General features: G+C 40.5%; 1 protein-coding gene across 1 annotated transcript in view; it reads left to right on the forward strand.

Annotated features, from left to right (window-relative positions):
* The window catches only part of LOC122556419 (protein diaphanous homolog 1-like), a 350992-nt gene that overhangs the window by 142785 nt on the left and 185477 nt on the right, over positions 1–22730 (forward strand). The window contains 3 exon segments of the mRNA XM_043703032.1: positions 12301–12633; positions 12635–12898; positions 18019–18133. Coding sequence (XP_043558967.1) covers positions 12301–12633; positions 12635–12898; positions 18019–18133 — 712 coding nt within the window.

Consider the following 22730-nt stretch of genomic DNA (forward strand, 5'->3'; position numbering starts at 1 on the left):
AAGTTGCCCGTAGTGTTAGGTAAGGGGTAAATGTAGGGGTATGGGTCGGTTGCACTTCGGCGGGTCGGTGTGGACTTGTTGGGCCGAAGGGCCTGTTTCCACACTGTAATGTAATCTAATCTAATCTAAATCTAAGAGGATAAGCTGGGATGCTATACCCCTGGAGTGTCGGAGGCTGAGGGGTGACCTTATGGAAGTTTATAAAATCATGAGGGGTATAGATAAAGTGAATAACCAAGTTCATTGAATCAAAGAGTCGTACAGCATGGAGACAGGCCCTTTGGCCCAAACTGGGTGTATGCTGACCAAAATGTCTGTCCACGCTAACCCTATTTCCCTGCACTTGGCCCATATCCTTCTAATCCTTTACTGTCCATGTATTTGTCCAAATGACTTTTAAATGTTGCTAATGTACCCGCCTCAACCACTTCTGCTAGCAGCTCATTTCATATGCATTCTACCCTCTGTGTAAAAAAAGTTGCCCTTTAGGATCCCTTTTATTCTTTCCCATAAACTGTTGCCCTCTAGTCCTTGATTCTGCACCTTGGGAAAAAGACTGAGTGCATTCACCCTATCCATGCTTCTTATGATCTTATGCACCTCTATAAGATCCCCCCTCAGTCTCCTATGCTCTAAAGTAAAAAGGCTTAGTTTGTCCAACCTCTCCCTATGACTCAGACCATTGAGTCCAGGCAACATCCTTTGAATTTTCTTTCTGCACTATTTCCAATTTAATAACATCCTTCCTCTAACAAGGTGACCAAAACTGTACACAATACCCCAAGTGCAGCCTCACCAACATCCTGTATAACTGCAATATAAGCTTCCAACCACTATTCTCTATGCCCTGCCTGATGAAGGCCAGTGTGCCAAAAGCCACCTTCACTGCCCTGTCTACCTGTGACTCCACTTTCAGAGAACTGTGAACCTGAACTCCCAAGATGCCTGTGTTCCACTACACTCCTTCAGGCCCTACCATTCACTATGAAACTCCACTTTGATTTGACTTTACAAAACTTTATCTATATTAGGCTTCATTTGCCACTTCTTGGCCCACTTCCCCAGCTGGTCAAGGTCCTGCTGCAATTTCTGATAACCTTCTTCGCTATCCACAGTATTGCCTATTTTAGTGTCATCAGCAAACTTACTAATCATGTCTTGTACATTCTCATCCAAGTCATTGATACAGATAACAAACAGCAATGGGCCCAGCACTGACCCCTGAGGCACTCCACTAGTCACCGGCCTCCAATCCGACAAGCAACCTTCCACTGTTATCTACTGCTTTCCACCATCAAGCCAATTATGTATTCAATTTTCCAGATCCCGTTAGGTTTCATGCAATCTAACCTTCCAGAGTTGCCTACCATGTGGAGCCTTATCACAAGCCTTACTGAAATCCATATTGACTGTTTACCAACCTGCCCTCGTCAACCTTCATGGCCATAAGACATAGGAGCGGAAGTAAGGCCATTCGGCCCATCGAGTCCACTCCGCCATTCAATCATGGCTGATGGGCATTTCAACTCCACTTACCCGCATTCTCCCCGTAGCCCTTAATTCCTTGTGACATCAAGAATTTATCAATTTCTGCCTTGAAGACATTTAGCGTCCCGGCCTCCACTGCACTCCGCGGCAATGAACTCCACAGGCCCATCACTCTCTGGCTGAAGAAATGTCTCCGCATTTCTGTTCTGAATTTACCCCCTCTAATCTAAAGCTGTGTCCATGGGTCTTAGTCTCCTCACCGAACGGAAACAATTTCCTAGCATCCACCCTCTCCAAGCCATGTATTATCTTGTAAGTTTCTATTAGATCTCCCCTTAATCTTCTAAACTCCAATGAATACAGTCCCAGGATCCTCAGCCGTTCCTCATATGTTGGACCTGCCATTCCAGGGATCATCCGTGTGAATCTCCGCTGGACACGCTCCAGTGCCAGTATGTCCTTCCTGAGGTGTGGGGACCAAAACTGGACACAGTACTCCAAATGGGGCCTAACCAGAGCTTTATAAAGTCTCAGTAGCACAACGGTGCTTTTATATTCCAACCCTCTTGAGATAATTGACAACATTGCATTCGCTTTCTTAATCACGGACTCAACCTGCATGTTTACCTTTAGAGAATCCTCAACTAGCACTCCCAGATCCCTCTGTACTTCATCATAGGACAGTAACAAATTTTTGAGGCATGATTTCCCACTCTCAAAGCAATGCTGACTACTCCTAATCAAGCCCTTTCTTTACCCAGGGTAGGGCAGTCCAAGACTGGAGTGTATAGATTTAAAGTGAAAGGGGAAAGATTTAAAAGGGACATGAAAGCTGACTTTTTCACATAGGGTAGTGTATATATGGAATGAGCTGCCAGAGGAAGTGGTAGAGGTGGGTACAGTTACAACATTTAAAAGACATTTGGACAGGTACATGGACAGGAACGGTTTTTAGGGAAATGGTCTAAGAGCAGTCAAATGGGACTAGTCAGTTTAGGAAACCTGATTGGGATGGGCAGGTTGGATGGATGGGCCCATTTCTGTGCTGTATGACTCTAATGTTCGAGTTTTGAGAAGATTTGTAGCTCAGATTGAGATTCTGGATGTAGGTTTGTTCGCTGAGCTGGAAGGTTCATTTTCAGATGTTTTGTCACCATACTCGGTAACATCTTCAGTGAGCCTCTGGACGAAGTACTGCTAATGTCTCCTGCTTTTTATCTATATGTTTGGGTTTCTTTGGGCTGGTGATGTCATTTCCTATTTTTTTTCTCGGGGTGGTAAATGGGGCCCAAGTCAATGGGTTTGTTGATAGAGTACTGGTTGGAATGTCATGCTTCTAGACATTCTGGTGCGTGTCTCTGTTTTGGCTTGTCCTAGGATGGATGTGTTGTCCCAGTGGAAGTGGTGCCCTTCCTTATCTGTATGTACGGATACTACTGAGAGAGGGTCATGTTGTTTTGTGGATAGTTGATGTTCATGTATCCTTTATTCTCCAAAAGAACCTTGTCTTTGCCCCTTGTTTTTCAGGCCATGTAGAAACAAAATTAAAATTAATATAAAATGAGAGGCAGTTTGTATGAGTGAAAGGGGAGAGCAAACATCAAATTGAAAGAGGAATAAAGGTGAAAAGCAATCAGATTAATTGTTTGGCTTTGGTTTTAAAGGCCTTTGCATTGTGGGAGGGAGGATAAGTTCAGGAAGGAAGGAATTCCAAAATTCAGTGATTTGGTGGAGCTAAAATCCTTTAATCACAGCTAAATTTGTGGAAAGTAAAATCTTGATTTTCACAACAACGATGAAGTCAGAAAGATGCATTCTTTGTAATTAAAAATAAACTTGCCAACAAACCTATTCAGCTTTCCTCAGGTCTGAGGTCACCGGACCCGAAATGTGAACTTTGATTTCTCTTCACAGATGCTGCAAGACCTGCTGAACTTTTCCAGCAACTTCTGTTCTTATCAGCTTTCATTTCTACCTGGTGCAAAGAGTTATTCCTGTCGGGGTGACATAAGCAGCAGTTGTCAATATAGGATATTACAAATGTAAGAAATTAAGATAGGAACAGGAGGAAACCATATACCTGTAAAAACTGTCCTGCATTAGTCCAGTTGTGGCAGATCATTGACTTTAATGGCCCTTTCCCCTGCCCACCCCCTGTATCTCTGTATTCCTGATTCTAATATATCAAATCATTTACGACTATTTATGAAGAAAAATCCAAAAATAGAAGTAACAAAGAAAATTGATGAGGGCGGAGTGGTAGATGTGATCTATATGGCCTTCAGTAAGGTGTTCAACAAGGTTCCCCATGGGAGACTGATTAGCAAGGTTAAATCTCATGGAATACAGGGAGAACTAGCCATTTGGATACTGATCTGGATCAAAGGTAGAAGACAGGGTGGTGATGGAGGGTTATTTTTCAGACTGGAGGCCTGTGACCAGTGGAGTGCTACAAGGATCGGTGCTGGGCCCTCCAGTTTTTGTCATTTACATAAATGATTTGGATGCGAGCATAAGAGGTACAGTTAGTAAGTTTGCAGTTTGCAGGTGACACCAAAATTGGAGGTGTAATGGACAGCAAAGAGGGTTACCTCAGGTTACAACAAAATCTTGATCAATGGGCTGAGAAGTGGCAGATGGAGTTTAAGTCAGATAAATGTGAGGTGCTGCACTTTGGGAAAGCAAATCTTAGCAGGAGGTATACACTTAATGGTAAGGTCCAAGGGAGTGTTGTTGAACAAAGACCTTGGAGTGCAGGTAGATAGGATAGTGAAGAAGGCATTTGGTATGCTTTCTTTTATTGGTAGTTATGAGGGGCATGGATAGGGTAAATAGGCAAAGTCTTTTCCCTGGGGTTGGGGAGTCCAGAACTAGAGAGCATAGGTTTAGGGTGAGAGGGAAAAGATATAAAAGGAACCTACGAGACAACTTTTTCACACAGAGGGTGGTATGGGTATGGAATGAGCTGCCAGAGGAAGTGGTGGAGGTTAGTACAATTGCAACATTTAAGAGGAATTTGGATGGATATATGAATAGGAAGAGTTTGGAGGGATGTGGGCCGGGTGCTGGCAGGTGAGACTAGATTGGGTTGGGATATGTGATCGGCATGAACGAGTTGGACTGAAGGGTATGTTTCCATTCTGTACATCTCTATGACTCTATTCACAGTCCTTTTTAAGTAATGAAATTTCTCCTCATCTCCTCCATTTTAAATGATTACCTCCTTATGCTGAATCCGTATCCTTGTCTAGACTCACCAGTCAGAAAATTGTTCTTGTGTCTAACGTATTCGACCTTTGTAAAATCATCTAGATTTCAATGAATTTAATATTGCAATGAAAGATTGTATATTTGGTATGTCCAAAAAAATTACATAAAATGCTGTAAAATCTTCCAACGCTTTAATTGTCTTGACACGCAGTTGTTTGCTCCTTAATTATACCTTACAGACATGAGGGGTAAGGTTGGTTGTAAATGAGATCATGCATTTTGGCATTAATATTAAACTAGTTCAACACCCATTCATTTTATGTGGTAGAAGTTTGATTTTGTATAAAACAATATGCTCATTCTGCATGAATTGCTGTGTGCCATAAGTAAATTGAGACAGTTTATCCACAGGCAATCTCAAGAGATCTGTAGACCATTTCCCCCTCCGTGGTAAACTATATGTTGCAATGTCTCAAATGCTGCATCCATAGATGAGCAAAATCAATACTGTAATTATAATTATTTTTATACTTGTTAATCCTTTCGCATATTGTCCTTGTCCATTTTTAACAAATATAAAGATCACAGCACAAAAAGACTGCTACTATGGAGATTAAATCAACTCCTTTCCAGGGCTTGATATTTTACAGAACTCCACTCGGCTACATTAATCTTTATCTACCATTTTTCCTAACTCATCCAATCTGTCTATGTGTATATTGTAGATTCTTTAATTTTTCATCACAATATCTACTCCCACCTGTTTTGTATCTTCAGCAAAGTTTTCCACATTATGTTCTGCTCCATTCTCCAAGCCATTAGCAGAGATCAGAAATAACTGAGACACTAAGACTGACCCTTGTGGCATTCCCCAGTTGTATCTTTCCAATCTGAACAAGTCCATTAAGCCAGCAGTTTGTTTTCGATGTTAACCAATCCTCAGTCCATTACCCTTCGTACCATGAGATCCTATGTTGTGCAATAAACTTTTATGTAACATTATGTATTATTGAATGCCTTCTGGACATCCAAAGGCAATACATCCTCAAGGAATTCTAGCAATTTTTCACACACAATTTCTATTTCACAAAACCATATTGACTCTGTTTGATTGCTTTAAGTTTTTTCGAATAATCTTGCTGTTTCTTCCTTAGTAATGGACTTCAACATTTTTCCAATGACAGATGTTCAGCTGATTGGCCTACAGTTTCCTGCTGTCTGTCTCCCTTCCATCTTGAATGGGGACATCCCATTAGCAGTTTCCAATCCACTGGAACTCTCCTGGATTCCAGTGAATTCTTGAATGTTTTGATGAATGCCTCCACTATTTCTTCAGCACTACCTTTTAAACTCTTTGGATGCAAGCCATCAGGTTCTGGTGTCTTGTCTGCCTTCAGTCCCATTATTTTGTTCACCCTGATAGAGACTGTCACAAAATCTTTCCTGCCATGAGCACAGTGCTTATTTGATACCTTTTGGATGTTTACAGTGTCCTCTAATGTAAAGACTGATGGAAAATAATGATTTCAATTATTTGTCATTTCCCTAATCTGTTATCAATTCTCCAGTCCCATGCTCACATTAGCTACTCTTTCATCTTAAATACTTATAGAAGCTTTTTTCTAATTTATTTTCACAATTAACCTCCTCCCTTTTTATCAACAATTTAGTCATCTATTGCTGTTGCTAAAACAAATTATCTATCCTTTAGCCTACCACTAGTTTTAGCTGTTTTATGTGCCTGCCTTGTGGATTGGCTACTCTCCTTACTTAGCCTTAGTTAACCATGGTTGGTTCACCCTTCTCATGGACTCCTCTGTTTCGTCCAGAATGAAGTTTTGCTGAATGTTATGAAATGTTTGTTTAAATGTCTGCCATTGTCCATCTGTTGATCTTATTCTTAATCTTAGAAAACTCAACAGGTCTGGCAGCATCCGTGAATAGCAGTCAGAGTTCTGAGGAAGGGTCACCAGTCCCAAAGCATTAACTCTGATTTCTCTTCACAGATGCTGCCAGTCCTGCTGTGCTTTTACTTCTGTTCTTGTTTCTAATTGGTAGCATCTGCAGTTCTCAGTTTTTATTCTTAGCATTACCCAGCCTGCTTAGCCAACCCTTTGTTCATACTATTTCAATTGCTCTTATTTAATTTGATGGCACTAGTTTGACTCCCGTGTTAATCTCCTTCAAACTGAACTTGAAATTCTATCATGTAATGATCACGATCCCCGAGAGAATTTTTACCAACAAGATTTTTATTTATCTTTCTTCATCACACTTTAGTAGATAAATAGGAGAAAGTGAGGATTACAGATGCTGGAGATCAGAGTCAAGAGTGTGGTGCTGGAAAAGCACAGCAGGTCAGGCAGCATCCGACGAGCAGGAGAATTAACGTTTCGGGCATAAGCCCTTCATCAGGAATTGGTAGATAAATAGCCTGTTCCAGGATCAATTGTGTAACATGCCACTCTTCAAAGTAATCTCTGATTCACTCTACAAAAATTTATTTTCCATGTCACTGTTGTCCATCTAATTTATCCAGACAACAAATATTTTAAAAAGCCCATAACAGTTTTTGTGCCCTTGCACACCTGTTATTTCCGGATTTGTACTTCAACCTATAATGAGGCAATGGATGACTCCCACCCATGACTTCCTTCCCTTGCTATTCCTCACTTCCACCCACACTAACTCCATATCATTGTATATTGCACCTATATTACTCCTCACCATGTAACAGATGCCTTCCTTTATTAGCAACACTGCTCCACCTGCTTTTCCTTTTTGCGTATTCTTCCAGAGCATCCAATTTATCCCATATTAAGTTCCCAGTCCAAGTCACTTTGCAGCCACATCTCTGTAAGAGTTGTCAAGTTATACTTCTTCATTTGTATTTGGGCCATCAACTCCTCTATCTTATTTCAAATGCTGTGCGCATTCAGATAAAGAGTTTTAAGCTTTGACTTTCTGGCATTGTTACTTATTCTGGTTCTAATTTCTGCTGCACTCTTCTGTATTTTCTTTCTACTCCTGTTGCATTTCTATTATCATTTGCCAAATCATAGCCTGCACATCAGTATTCTCATTTCTTCTTGATTTTTAAAGTTCCCATCAACTAACACCCACTCCCCATTCCCCTCCCACCCGCCACCATCAACTGCTTTAAAGCAATGTCAACAATCCTTGTTATACAATTTGCCAGGGCGCTGATCACATTTTCAAATAAAGAAGTACCCATCTAATGCATTTTAGTACCCTCTTTTGATGGGATATGTATTTGTACTACTATAATGGTATTTCAGTTCAAAATTGCATTTTAACCTAAGATTTCTTGCAAAATCATGAAAGGAAAGCTTTATTGCTGTCCAGACCCAAAAACAATCTATGCATGCAATTCTCCAAAGTAGCAGTTAAGATACTGACGCAACATTGTGCCATGAAATGTAATATAAATAAAGGTCATGCATTCAGGCTAGGTAAAATGTATTTTTCCATCTGCTTTTCAGGAATGTTGGATTGACCCTTGATTTTTACTTCAGTATTTTATTTCAGTTTAATGCAGTTTTGACACAGCCCTGACTATCTACTTGAATTACCACGCCCCAGTGCTGTTGCATTGTATGTCCTTTGAGTTATATATTGATGTCCGCACAGAAATGTTATCAATATGAGCTGGAGGCTATCAAAGGCTTTCATTACAGGAGCTGTTTCATGAACTGCTTGAAGAAACTAGTGGAGTGATATACTTTTTTTTTTCCACTGTGCTGATTTCCCCATTTCTATGTACATGCCGTAGTCCTTGAACACTGTTTCAGTTCTTTGCTTCACTGTGTTAGATGGTCACTGCAGCCACTTTCATGTCTTCTGACTACAGTGACTCATTTGCGAGCAGCTTTTAATGTATGATGCAGTCTTGTTGACCAGAGTTCCAAAATTAGTGATTGCTCTTTCTCACAGTTACTTGGAGCAAGAAATTACTTTTTGCCTCACAAAGAGGAATCAGCAACAATAACTTAGATTAGAAAAGGTTGTGTATCCTGCTAGAACCACAGTTTAAAAATGGTCTTGCACTTTGTGACAATTGAGTCACAATTCTGTTCAAACTGCTGTGGAAAAAAAAATTCATGAGCAATTTAACTTTTGATTTTCTCTGCTGCTCTGATGTTAGTAAGGTGACATTCTCTCAAGTCGAATTTAGTCATGACACAATAATTACTGTTGCTAAGCACACAATCTTTATCCTTATTGCATGTGTTGAAATTAAGACTTTTTGCACTGTCTCCGCTTTAACCCAAAGACTTCAAATCTTTATGCCTCCTTCAAATTTTCCTTCCTACTTCAGTTAAGTGTTCTTCAAATAGGAAGACAAATTGAATGTTGTCCTTATTCCAAAGAAGAGGGCCTGTAAAAGGAGGGATGTCTTGTTGTAGCTGAACAGGTTATTGGGTGATACTACACCTGGAGTATTGTGCATCAATCTGGTGTCTTGAATTAAGGAGTGGCATTGTTGCATTGGAACTAATTCTGAAAAGATTCATGTGGTTGATTCCTAGGTTGAAGTGATTGCCTTATACGAAAAGGCTGACCAAGTTGAGCATGTGGTCATGGGGGTTTAGAAGTATAAGATCTGGTCTTGCAACATAAGATTCTGAAGCGCCTTGACAGAGTTGATGCTGAGAAGGTGTTTCCTTTCGTGGGGCAACCTAGAACTAGTTTACAGTTCTTTAAAACTGCTATTTAAAAAATAAGGGCTATCCCTTTTAAAATGCAGATGACAATTTTCTTATTGTCATTACTGTTTGGAATTCATTTCCACAGTGAGAGTGGTTGTGGGTCATTGACATTTTTTATTCATTCATCGATATTGGCGAGTCAGCACTTTTGTCCATCCCTAATTTCCCTGGAGAAAATAAGTGATGAATATCTTCCTCGAACAGTAATAGTGAAACCATAGCAGTGCAGTTTTGAATCAAGGTGTTATATGCCTTGCAGGTGATGGTGTCCCAAGCAGCATCTGCCATTGTATAGATGGTAGAATTTGTGGATTTGGAAAGTGGTGTCATAAGGCTGGGGTTGTGGAAGACAGGCAAGCAAATGGAATTATGGCGCAGTTAAATCACCCTTAACGGTGGAGTCTTACTTGATGGACCAATTGTTTTTCCCTGCTTGTATTCCATTTATTCATCAACTAATCATCCTTTGTCTTTGGCGTTGGTGAATTAAATATCCTCTGAGTCAAGAAATATCTACTCGGCTTAGATTTAAGTAAATTAAAAGAATTAGGAGCAGGAGTAGGCAATTCAGTCCCCGAACCTGCTGTATTACTTAACATCATGGCTGCTCTCATCTGGGCTACAGCTTCACTTTCTCTGCCTACTTCTCATAATCCTTCAGCCTGTTATTTGTTGAAAATCTGTCTATCTCCTTAAATTTATTGTGTCCCAGAATCCTCCATGCTTTGGGGTAGAGAATTCCACAGATTCACGACCCTTTGGATGAAGTAATTCCTCCTAATCTCCATTTTAAATCTGTTAAGTCTTATCCTGAATCTGTGACCTGTCGTTCTAGATTGCCCCACAAGAGAAAATCCACTCCACACTGACTTTGTCAATCCCCTTTTGCATCTTTTGTACCTCAGTAAGATCTCTCATCCTTCTAGGCCCAGTGGTTAGCACTGCTGCCTCACAGCGCCAGAGACCCGGGTTCAATTCCCGCCTTAGGCGACTGACTGTGTGGAGTTTGCACATTCTCCCCGTGTCTGCGTGGGTTTCCTCCCACAGTCCAAAGATGTGCAGGTCAGGTGAATTGGCCATGCTAAATTCCCCGTAGTGTTAGGTAAGGGGTAAATGTAGGGGTAGGGGTATGGGTGGGTTGCGCTTCAGTGGGTTGGTGTGGACTTGTTGGGCCGAAGGGCCTGTTTCCACACTGTAAGTAATCTAATCTAATCTATACTTCCCAGAGTTTAGTCTTAAACTGTTCAATCTCTCATAAGACAAGCTTTTCACTTCTGGAATTAATCTAGTGAACCTTCTCTGATCTGCCTCCAATGTTATTACCTTATAACATTTTGCTTACTGACTTTGTCTATTCTTCAACTAATGTGACTCATGCACAAGAACATCCAAGTTCTGAGTTCATGTTTTTGGCACTAAGGCTGTTTACAAAGTAGGCTTATGTTTGATCTAATGTTTGCATGTGTTGATGAAGAAGTTCAAAAAATTTGCAAGTGGAGAATTTGAGACTATTTTCATTTGGTAATCAAACAAAGTAAGTGATTCATCGGAGAGACTCTGGGATGCTGACAGAATATTGAGCATCTGGTTTGTGATTGGGCTGTGCTTTTTGTCTTTAAACTGGAGGTGTCTGCTTACTCTCTGCATGAGTCTCACTGAAGAGCCTATCTAATCCAAATCACATTCCGTGCTGAAATTCCTGACTTTGAGGGTTTGCTCATGATGTACAACTTGGTGCCCTAGAAGCAAAAAGGGAATATTAGGGATCTTGGAGTCTGTCTGATTTGAGAAGCTACTTAATCACAGTTTAATACCTCATGATCATATATCAAAGGAGGAGTCTATTATGTCTGTCCTTGGAAGACTGATCCAATTTGTTCCATTAACTTGCTTTTTCTCCAACCTATGGTCTTCAGCCCAGGACTGCTTTTTCCTATAAATATATTTGCGACAATATAAATCCCAGTTATAATCACAAGTGGAAATGCTGTCCACCTGTCTGCAATTTTGCCTATTAAGATACACTGATAATTCACTAGATTTTTAACTTTTCCAGCTAAGTGTCCTATGTATCAAGCTTTCCAGGTAGGCCTGTTGTGTACTCAAACTGGAAGGAGGGATCCCAATTGCAAAATTTCTTCCTGGCTGGTCTCTGAATTGGTGGAGCCTGGCTCACCTGTGCCACAAAGCAACCCTGTTTTGCCATTCTTATATAAAGTTACTACTGCAGCTTCACTTAAAATATTGAGCCAAGTTTAAAAATAAGTCTGCTGAAGAAGCAGCTGTCAGATTAATGTACAAATTGGTGAAGATCTTTGTCTAATAGCAGCATCTGTGATTGTCTTTGAGTACATGTATAAGGCCTTCAGAAGTGATGTGATTGTACGTCTCAGTGAGATATGGAATGCGTGTTGCAGAATACTTACTTTTCTCCCTCCAGGTTTATTCTTGTCTTCATTTAAATTTCAGGTGTTAGTAAGATGATTCCCTCAAAGATCTAGAAGACCTTTCACTTTAATGTTCAAAATCTGTTGCATAGTTCAGTACTCTGACTTTAATGACATGTCAACATTTTCTATTTGAACTGAAGGTATTTTGTCTCCTGCAAAGAGTTCCCAGGCTTTCATGATATTATCTCATTGCAGATGCTTTCTACTTTGGCCCTATTTGTTACTGTGAAATGGACAATTAGACCTGTTACTAGCACTGGAATAATATTCATTGCACTTTGGAAATATTGATTTATGCTTCTTAGAATTGAAGCACGATATATTTCCTAAAATTAATGTCTTTTGTGAAGACTATGCAATAATTATTTGATTCTGTGACCTAATGAGCTTACTGTGTTCATAATATCTTATTTTTGCCGCAGAACACACAATTATCTAAGAACTTGGAAGATACAAAGACAAAGTTGGCCAACATTCCAAAAGTGTTGCCGCCACAACCAGATCAGATTAACAAGCCATTACCCCCAGCAGCACCTCCACTACCAGGCCAACCAGGAATTCCTCCTGCACCTCCACTGCCAGGACACACCGGGCCACCTCCACCTCCACCTCCACCTCCACCTCCGCTACCAGGACACATTGGGCCACCTCCACCTCCACCTCCGCCTCCACTACCAGGACTCACAGGGCCACCTCCACCTCCGCCTCCACCTCCACTACCAGGACAAGGTGGCCCGCCTCCACCTCCGCCTCCACCTACCAGGACAAGGTGGCCCGCCTCCACCTCCGCCTCCACCTCCGCTACCAGGACAAGGTGGCCCACCTCCACCACCTCCGCTACCAGGACAAGGTGGGCCACCTCCACCTCCTCCACCTCCTGGGTTTTCCAGCATGCCACCTCCACCACCTGGGATGCTTGGTGCTCCTTTTGCTCCAGTTGCCCCCAGTTTACCATTTGGACTGACATCTAAAAAAGAGTACAAGCCAGAAGTTCAACTCAAAAGGCCTAATTGGCCAAAAGTAAGTGAATATTTTCCAGTAATTTTGTTTAAAGTTGAAGCAGTATATTTATTTGTGGGTTGCAGTTGCTTTGAGTGATTTACAAGTAGTATATACAAGTTGTAATTTTTATTTCAATATTTGACTTCAAAATTTCCACAAATATTCATTTCACAGTCATTGCAAGCATAGTATAATTACAATGCTACTGTGGTTTGAGATTTTGCTCAACTTTAATGCTAAATTATACTTTGTTCACTGCTTTTTGGCTGTCTTCCATTATATTATACAGAATGTCGTGTAGCTTAGTATTATCTTGCAATGAATACTTTGCTTCAGTATTTCCTCGTGAGAGGGATTTTGATGTTTCTGAGGATAGCATGAAACAGGCTGAAATGCTTGAGTAGGTTGATGTTAAGAAGGAGGGTGTGCTGAAAATTTTGAAAATCATAAGGATAGATAAATTCCCTGGGCCAGACTGGATATACCCTAGGTTACTACAGGAAGCGGGGGAAGAGATTGCTGCGCCTTTGGTGATGAGCTTTGCATTTTCACTGTCCACTGGAGTAGTGCCAGATGATTGGAGGTTGACAAATGTTATTCCCTTGTTCAAGAAAGGGAATAGGGTTAATCCTAGGAATTACAGACCAGTCAGTCTCACGTCTGTAATTCCTAGGATTAGGAGTAGAGTATTGAAGAGGATTCTGAAAGACAGGATTTATGATTACTTGGAAAATCATAATTTGATTAGAGGTAGTCCCCATAGCTTTGTGATGAGCAGGTCATGCCTTACAAATCTTAATGAATTCTTTTGAGGATGTGACAAAACACATTAAGGTAGAGGAATGCATGTGGTGTACATGGATTTTAGCAAGGCATTTGAAACGGTTCCCATGGTGGACTCATTCAGAAAGTAAAGAGGCATGAGATACAGGGAAGTCTGGTTGGCTGGATACAGAATTGGCTGGCCCATAGAAGACAGAAGGTAGTAGTAGATGGAAAGTATTCAGCCTGGAGCTTGGTGATCAGTGGTGTTCCACAGAGATCAATTTTGGGACCTCTGCTCTTTGTGATTTTTACAAATGACTTGGATGAGGAAGTGGAAGGGTGGTTAGTAAGTTTGCCAATGACACGAAGGTTGGTGGAGTGGTAGATAGTGTGGAGGGTTGTTGTGGGTTGCAATGGGACATTGACAAGATGCAAAACTGGGCTGATAAGTGGCAGATGGAGTTTAAGTTGGAAAATTGTGAAGTGATTCACTTTGGAAGGTCGAATTTGATTGTAGAATACAGGGTTAAAGGCAAGATTCTTGGCAGTGTGGAGGAAGAAAGGGATCTTGGCGTCCAAGTTCGTAGATCGCTCAAAGTTGCCGAGATTGTCAAGAAGGCATATGGTGTGTTGGCTTTCATTAGCAGGGGATTGAATTTAAGAGCCGCGAGGTTATGCAGCAGTTCTGTAGAGCCCCCTGGTTAGACCACACTTGGGATACTGTGGTTGCCTCATTATAGGAAGGTTGTGGAAGCTTTAGAGAGGGTTCAAAGGAAATTTACCAGGATGCTGCCTGGACTGGAGGGCATGCTTTATGAAGACAGGTTGAGGGAGCTCCGACTTTTATCATTGGAGCAAAGAAGGATGAGAGGTGACTTGACAGAGGTGTACAAGATGATGAGGAACATAGTTAGAATAGATAGCAAGAGACTTTTCCCAAGTCAGAAATGTCTGTCACAAGGAGGCATAATTTGAAGGTGATTAGAGTAAGGTTTTGGGGAGATGTCAGAGGCAAGTCCTTTATACAGAGAGTGGTGGAATGCTCTGCCAGCAATGGTAGTAGAGTCAGATACATTAGGGATTTAAGTGACTCCAAGTCAGAAATGTCTGTCACAAGGAGGCATAATTTGAAGGTGATTAGAGTAAGGTTTTGGGGAGATGTCAGAGGCAAGTCCTTTATACAGAGTGTGGTGGAATGCTCTGCCAGCAATGGTAGTAGAGTCAGATACATTAGGGACATTTAAGTGACTCTTGGATAGGCACATGGATGATAGAAAAATTAAAGGGATATAGGTTATCGGATCTTAGAATAGGATAAAAGGTCGGCACAACATTGAGGGCTGAAATGCTTGTACTGTGCTGTGCTGTTCTATGTTCTGTGTCTGGCTTGCTATTATAACTTCTATTGTAATATTTTGTGTTTTTTCTATCTCTGATCAAGTAGTTTTTTTCTGTTTTGCCATCTTTCTCTCTTCCGGTGAGTAACATGCTTTGTGGCCACTGGCATGGAAGTTTTATCTGAAATTATAAAAATGAAAATAGAATCCATTACTTCAAAATGTGGACTTAATTGTTTTTGGCTCCAATGGTACATTATCTTCTGACCTGCAACTCCGCTTAACTTGAAGATTATATGTGGTCTTGATCTCCAGTACCAGCATCAGGAAATGTTAACTCTGCAGGGTATATTTTGTGCAGATCCCAATATATTTTTGCATGTTGGGCATTTTAAAGAATTTGTTAATTAGAATTCCTAAATATCTGTTTGTTTATATTTATCATACAGCTTATAGTAATCAGGCATTCAGAGACATTGAATAGAAGTTTTGTTTCTTTTCCATCTATTGGGAAAATATATTTTGATTTCATATATTAAGCACTTTATTAAAAAAATCACTGGAGTGTAGAGTATAATATACTATTGCTTCTACATAAGGGCAAGTTCCGTTGTAAAATACCTATAATCTGTTGCTATGCTGTGTCTCAACCCCAACTGTCTCAATCTAAAAGGAAAGAATTACATTCGTAAAACATGAATTACATTCATGTGTCATCTCAAAGTGCCTTAGGATCATTTGAAGTAGTATTTTGAAGTCTGTACACTAAGACAATGAGAATAACACTCATTACAGAAATAACATGCACTATTACGAGATTTACTGACCACATTCAGATACCTTCTGTGTGGTGAGTTTGGAAGTTCCATTAGCACGCACATCCAATGTGTGACATCTGAGATGACCAAGCTGGTGTTCTATTAGGGGAGTGGATAAAAATTAGTTAACCTAACTTGATGTAGAGTCCAGATAGTAAGCAAGCATTGGAGAGTACCAGTCTGTCCTGGACTCTAGAGCAACGTCTCCATCTTAAAGGCCAATGCAGACTGAAGTTTGAACAAAGCATGATAGACTTCACAGTAGGTTGTTTAAATTAACACTGAAACACTGAAGATGAGAACTCATGTAGGAAGATGAAATGTTTTTGTCTCTGCGCAGAAACAGTCAGCTTAGCTGAGAGGCTGATCTGGTCAAATAGCTTTCAAATTTCCACACTTAAAGAATAGTTTGCAGGACATTGCCAGTGAATATAAACTTGTTCCCAAGTAAACCGAGGAAAAAACAGGGATTACAGCAAAAACTTGATTGAAGGAAAGATTGCATATCTGCAGTTCAATGCTGGCTGAATTTATAACACCAACTAAAGTAAAAATTACAAGACGGTTACAATAGCTACAAGGCAGTTGGTTGCATCCCGTATGGTTTCCATTTGGGAACTCAAAATGTGTTGCTGGACCTGTGATTTTGATTAATTAAAAAGCAAGTGGTCTGAGAAATAAGATGGAAAAATGTAATTAATAAGGTATCAAGATGATGCATGTGCACTTCCTGACTGTCAAACTTACATAAAAATTGATGAATGTTAATTGCATGCATTTGAATGTTGCAGAATGCTTCACACACAGACTGTAATGACTTTTTTTAGTTTGAATTCAAAAACTTTCTTGAAGATGTTTGTGCCACTACATTAACCTATCAAAAAAGGACTTAACTTAAATCTATTGCTTAAAAAACAAATGAACTAATGATGAACTAGGATCTCCTTGATGCCTTCTATTTTGTGTCTTCCTTTTACCTTTCTCACTTAAGTAGCTGTCCTAATTTAGAGGTTTTGCTACTGAAAAGATTTTAATGATGAGTCAGCTTTATTAGTGGGCTGGTTACACACCTGTATGGGAGTAGTTTTTCTGACAGAAACACGAGCAACACCACCTTTTTTGTTTTTCCATAATGCTTCATCTCTCCTTACCAGTTAAATCCAATGTACTTTTGAGTATTTTTCTCTTGGGTTTGAGACAGCAGTAGCTCTGACCTTGAAAGCTCATAGAAAATATAGTATTGTACCAAACAGAGTGATCAAAATTTAAACTATGTTGCTGATTCATAAGATAATTACTATGCACATTGACCTTGAAAGATCCTGCGTTTGGCTAGTTCTAGAGCTCAGTTGTTTCTTGTGATTCCTGAATTTTGATTTCCACTGCCATATCTATTTGGAGAAAGTGAGGACTGCAGATGCTGGAGACCAGAGTTGAAAAATGTGGTGCTGGAAAAACACAGCAGGCCAGGCAGCATCCGAGGAGCAGGAGAATTGAAGTTTCGGGCATAAGCCCTTCTTCAGGAACGAGGATTCCTGAAGAAGGGCTTATGCCCGAAACATCGAATCTCCTGCTCCTCGGATGCTGCCTGGCCTGCTGTGTTTTTCCAACACCACATTTTTCAACACTGCCATATCTATGTCCATTCTTAGTTTAAGTCCATCGTTTGTGTGAGGGACTTATATCAATCCCAAATCTTCCCTCCACTAGTTTGGCGTTCTGTCCATTTACTCCATTCTGGTTTGTTTAAATGTCTTTCCAGACTTTCTATATGCTTAACTGCTTTGTTTACCTTTATAAAGTCACCTCTCACATGCTTTCCATCCAGTCTGAAAAGCCTGAGACCAGGGCAAATCACTTTGTATTGCCTGAGGACTTCTAATACCACCCTTGTTTCTCAGTGGTAAAAAGCTGAGGTTCTACAAGCCCAGCATACAGCGACAGATTACAATCATGTTACTGACATCACTTGGATCTTGGGTCTCATTTCAATTATGTTTTTAAATTGAAGACATGTTCGTTCAGCATATAACACCTCGTCCACAAAATGGGATGACAATGTTGCTTAGTTCCAACCTGCCCTGACCTGGTTTCCACAGAATTGTAACTTTGTAATTACTAATGTATTTTCTCTTTAAAGAAACTCCTTCACAGCTTTCTGATCCTTTTTTTTAATGAAGCCTGGTTATGTCATAAATGTATTCTGCTTTGTTTTCAGATTATGCCTAAAGATATGAATGAAAAGTGTTTCTGGGTCAAGGTAAAGGAGGATAAGTATGAAAGTAAAGAGCTCTTTGCGAAACTCACCCTTACATTCTCTGCACAGACCAAGAGTAAGTAATTAATTGGGCTTCAATTTTGATAATTGACATTTTTTTTTAAGTTTAGATTTGAACTCATCACAAATGAGCATCTTGAGTTTTTGGCCAACTTTAAATTCTAGTCTATGGATGTGGATTTCCTGGGAACATTCCCAAGTTTTGGCATTATACTAGTGGATGGGCAGTGTATGCTGGCCGAGACTGTAATGTTCACACCCCATGAATTTTTAAAAGAAAGAAGCTATTCTATCTCATTCAAAAACTTTTATACTGTGCTCTTTAAATCCTAATCAAATCAGAAACATCTATTAATCTTTCTTTTAAACCTCCTTTTTCCAATATGCATTGATTTAGTTTTAATACAGGAAATGGTATGTCTTGCTGCGATAGTACAGGGTCTTGGTGAGAACACACCTTGAGTATTGTTTGCAGCTTTGGTCTCATTTGAGGAAGGATGTTCTGGCTATGGAGGACGGGCAATGAAGATTTAGTGGACTGATTGCTGATATGGCAGGACTAACATACATAGGACTGTATTCATTGTAGTTCAGAAGAATAAGGGGAGCCTATAAATTCTGATCAGACTAGACAGGGTAAATGCAGTTAGGATTCTCCTGATGATTGGCAAGTCCAGAACCAGAGGTCACATTCCAAGGATATGAGGTAGACCAATTAGGACTGTGATGGGGAGAATTATTTTTCACTCTAAGTGATGAGTCTGTGAAATTTCTCTGTCACAGAATGTGACTGAAGCCAAAGTATTGTGGGCGGCATGGTGGCTCAGTGGTTAGCACTGCTGCCTCACAGCACCAGGGTCCCAGGTTCAATTCCAGCCTTGGATGACTGCCTGTGTGGAGTTTGCACATTCTCCCCGTGTCTACGTGGGTTTCCTCCGGGTAATCCAATATTCCAACAGTGGCCTAACCAATGTCCTGTACAGCCGTAACCTGTCCTCCCAACTCCTGTACTCAATACTCTGACCAATAAAGGAAAGAATACCAAACACCTTCTTCCCTATCCTATCTACCTGCGACTCCACTTTCAAGGAGCTATGAACCTGCACTCCAAGGTCTCTTTGTTCCGCAGCACTCCCTAGGACCTTACCATTAAGTGTATAAGTCCTGCTAAGATTTGCTTTCCCAAAATGCAGCACCTCTCATTTCTCTGAATTAAACTCCATCTGCCACTTCTCAGCCCAGTGGTCCATCTGATGCCAATCCTGTTGTAATCTGAGGTAACCCTCTTCGCTGTCCACTACACCTCCAATTTTGGTGTCATCTGCAAACTTATTAACTGTACCTCTTATGCTCGCATCCAAATCATTTATATAAAAGACAAAAAGTAGAGGACCCAGCACTGAGCCTTGTGGCACTCCACTGGTCACAGGCCTCCAATCTGAAAAACAACCCTCCACCACCACCCTCTTGTCTTCTACCTTTTTGAGACAGTTCTTCAAAAAACTCAATCAAGTTTGTGAGACATGATTTCCCACACACAAAGCCATGTGTGTGGGATTCCCGCCAACAGCTTGCCCACCACCAAGGTCAGGCTCACTGGTCTATAGTTCCCTGGCTTGTCTTTACCGCCCTTCTTAAACAGTGGCACCTCGTTTGCCAACCTCCAGTCTTCCGGCACCTCACCTGTGACTATCAATGATACAAATATCTCAGCAAGAGGCCCAGCAATCACTTCTCTAGCTTCCCACAGAGTTCTCGGTACACCTGATCAGGTCCTGGGGGTTTATCCACCTTTAACCGTTTCAAAACATCCAGCACTTCCTTCTCTGTAATCTGGACGTTTTGCAAAATGTCACAATCTATTCCCTACAGTCTATATCTTCAATTTCCTTTTCCGCAGTAAATACTGATGCAAAATATTAATTTAGTATCTCCCCCATTTTCTGCGGCTCCACACAAAGGCCACCTTGCTGATCTTTGAGGGGCCCTATTCTCTCCCTAGTTACCCTTTTGTCCTTTAATATATTTGTAGAAACCCTTTGGATTCTCCTTAATTCCATTTGGCAACGCTATCTCACGTCCCCTTTTTGCCCTCCTGATTTCTCTCTTCAGTATACTCCTACTGCCTTTATACTCTTCTAAGGATTCACTCGATCTATCCTGTCTATACCTGACATATGCTTCCTTCTTTTTCTTAACCAAATCCTCATTTTCTTTAGTCATCCAGCATTTCCTATACCTACCAGCCTTCCCTTTCACCCTGACAGGAATATACTTTCTCTGGATTCTTGTTATCTCATTTATGAAGGCTTCCCATTTCCCAGCTGTCCCTTTACCTGCCAACATCTGCCTCCAATCAACTTTTTAAAGTTCTTGCCTAATACCGTCAAAATTGGCCTTTCTCCAATTTAGAACTTCAACTTTTAGGTCTGGTCTATCCTTTTCCATCACGATTTTAAATCGTCATGTTTTCAAGGAAGAGTTTGATAAATTTTTAGGGCTGTGGAAAGGAAAGAGTATGGGAAGAAAATAGGGTACTGATTTGAATGGACGAGCAGGTTTGAAGGGCTAAATGGCCTACATTTGTTCCTGGTTTCTATATCCCGAGTTCCCTTTAAAATCATTATAAACTCTTTCTCCTTACATACTTCCAAACTTTACTTTTCATCATTCAGAATTTTGTCAATTTTACCATGGTTATGACCTGCTGTCAGTTGTCTGCCTTTCCAATAACTCATTCTGAATAATTTAGCAGGCTAGTTTTCCTATAGTAAATATATATTTGTGTATATTTAACTATATCTGGTATAGTTACATTGTGTTTCTTCTCATTTGAAAATGGAGGAATGTGTCTCTGACAATGGAATTGTCATTAAATAAATAATCTATGATTAAACTTCAGCAACCACAGCCATCTTCCACTGTGCCAACAGTGAATCGTGATGCTGTCAAGCCACTTTTCTTGACGGACATTGAAATCCCTCACCTTGAGTACATTCTAAGCCCTTGCTGCCCTCAGTGGTTCCTCCAAATGGAAAGGTATTGATTCATCAGGTTGGAGTGTGGTAATCAGTAGAGAGTTTTATTGCCGATGGTTGGCATAATGCCATAAGACCTCATGAAGTCCAGAGTTCATATTAAGGACTGTCAGGGTTATTCCCTCACGACTGCTCACCATTACTTTATCACCTTTCCCTGTTAAAATGAAATACAGCTCGGTTAGTGGATTGGTTGCACTTTGTCTGCTATTTCCTTTTTGTATCTGCCGTGAATTTCTGTCGTCTTCAGGATCAGAATCCGTGAAGTTGTCATTTAAGCTATCTTCACCACACAGGCATTAAGAATAGATTCATTATTACCTTTTCAATGACAAATAGGGACAGAAAATAAATGTGGCCTTTGGCAGTAACGCCAATATCCCAGGAATGAGGTTATTAAAGAAGACTATTGCAAAGTTAAAATCATGTCCCTGAATTGCCCTTTGGCTGCAGTGTACAAGACGTCTAACATTATAGCTTAGCATGGATGTCCTACATTATATTCAGGAGGTACCTCTACCATAATGATCCCCTGTTTCACGAATCCACTCTTGCGGTTTACATGCTGAGGCGAAGTTCCCCTTTTATATATTGTGATACCATTTGGAAAGTGCATTAGTGTTCTCGTGTTTTGAAAACTGGGCCTCTATTCTCTAGAGCTTTGAAGAATGAAAGGGGATATCATTGAAACCTACCAAATACTTAAAGGCATAGGCAGAGTTGATGTTTTCCCTATTTGAGGCCTCTGGGATCAGGGGGGCACAATTTTTGAAGCAAGGGGGAAGCTACTTCAGACTGAGATGGGAGGTTATTTCATTCAGAGAACTGTGGCAGCTCAATCATTGAGTACTTTTAAAATAGAGATTGGTATTTAGAAATCTGTCAAAAGATATAAAGGGATGCAGGACTAGTGCGGGAAAATGCATCGAAGTGGATCGTTGGTCATAAATGTATTGAATGACAGCAGGCTCTGGGGTGAATGACTGATATTCTTCCGTTCTTTGTTCACGGCTTGTTTTCTGTTATTTCTATCATTACATATGCTATCAAATGATAGAACACTCCTTAATTCAAATCAGAATATGTAGAGTCAGTATGGATAGAGCTGAGAAATTCTAAGGGTAGAAAGACCCTCTTGGAGAATCAGGATGGTATTGGACCTCAAGAAAGAGACTTTGTGGAGTGCCTCCGAGATGGATTCTTAGAACAGCTGGTGCTGGAGCCTACCGGGGAGAAGGCAATTCTGGATCTGGTATTGTGCAATGAACTAGAATTGATCAGGGACCTCGAAGTGAAGGAGCCATTAGGAGGTGGTGACCATAATACAATAAGCTTCAATCTGCAATTTGAAAGGGAGAGGGTACAATCGGTAGTGACAATATTTCAGTCGAATAAAGGGAACTATGAAGCTATGAGGGAGGAGCTGGCCAAAGTTCAATGGTGCAATACCTTAGCAGGGATGACAGTGGAGGAACAATGGCAGATATTTCTGAGTATAATGCAGAAGATGCAGGATCAGTTCATTCCAAAAAGGAAGAAAGAACGTATGAGGAGACAGGGGTGGCTGTGGCTGACTAGAGAAGTTAAGAAACATATAAAGTCAAAAGAGAAAAA

The sequence above is a fragment of the Chiloscyllium plagiosum genome, chromosome 14 (genome assembly GCF_004010195.1).
Source record: "Chiloscyllium plagiosum isolate BGI_BamShark_2017 chromosome 14, ASM401019v2, whole genome shotgun sequence".
In the NCBI taxonomy this organism is placed as follows: Eukaryota; Metazoa; Chordata; class Chondrichthyes; order Orectolobiformes; family Hemiscylliidae; genus Chiloscyllium; species Chiloscyllium plagiosum.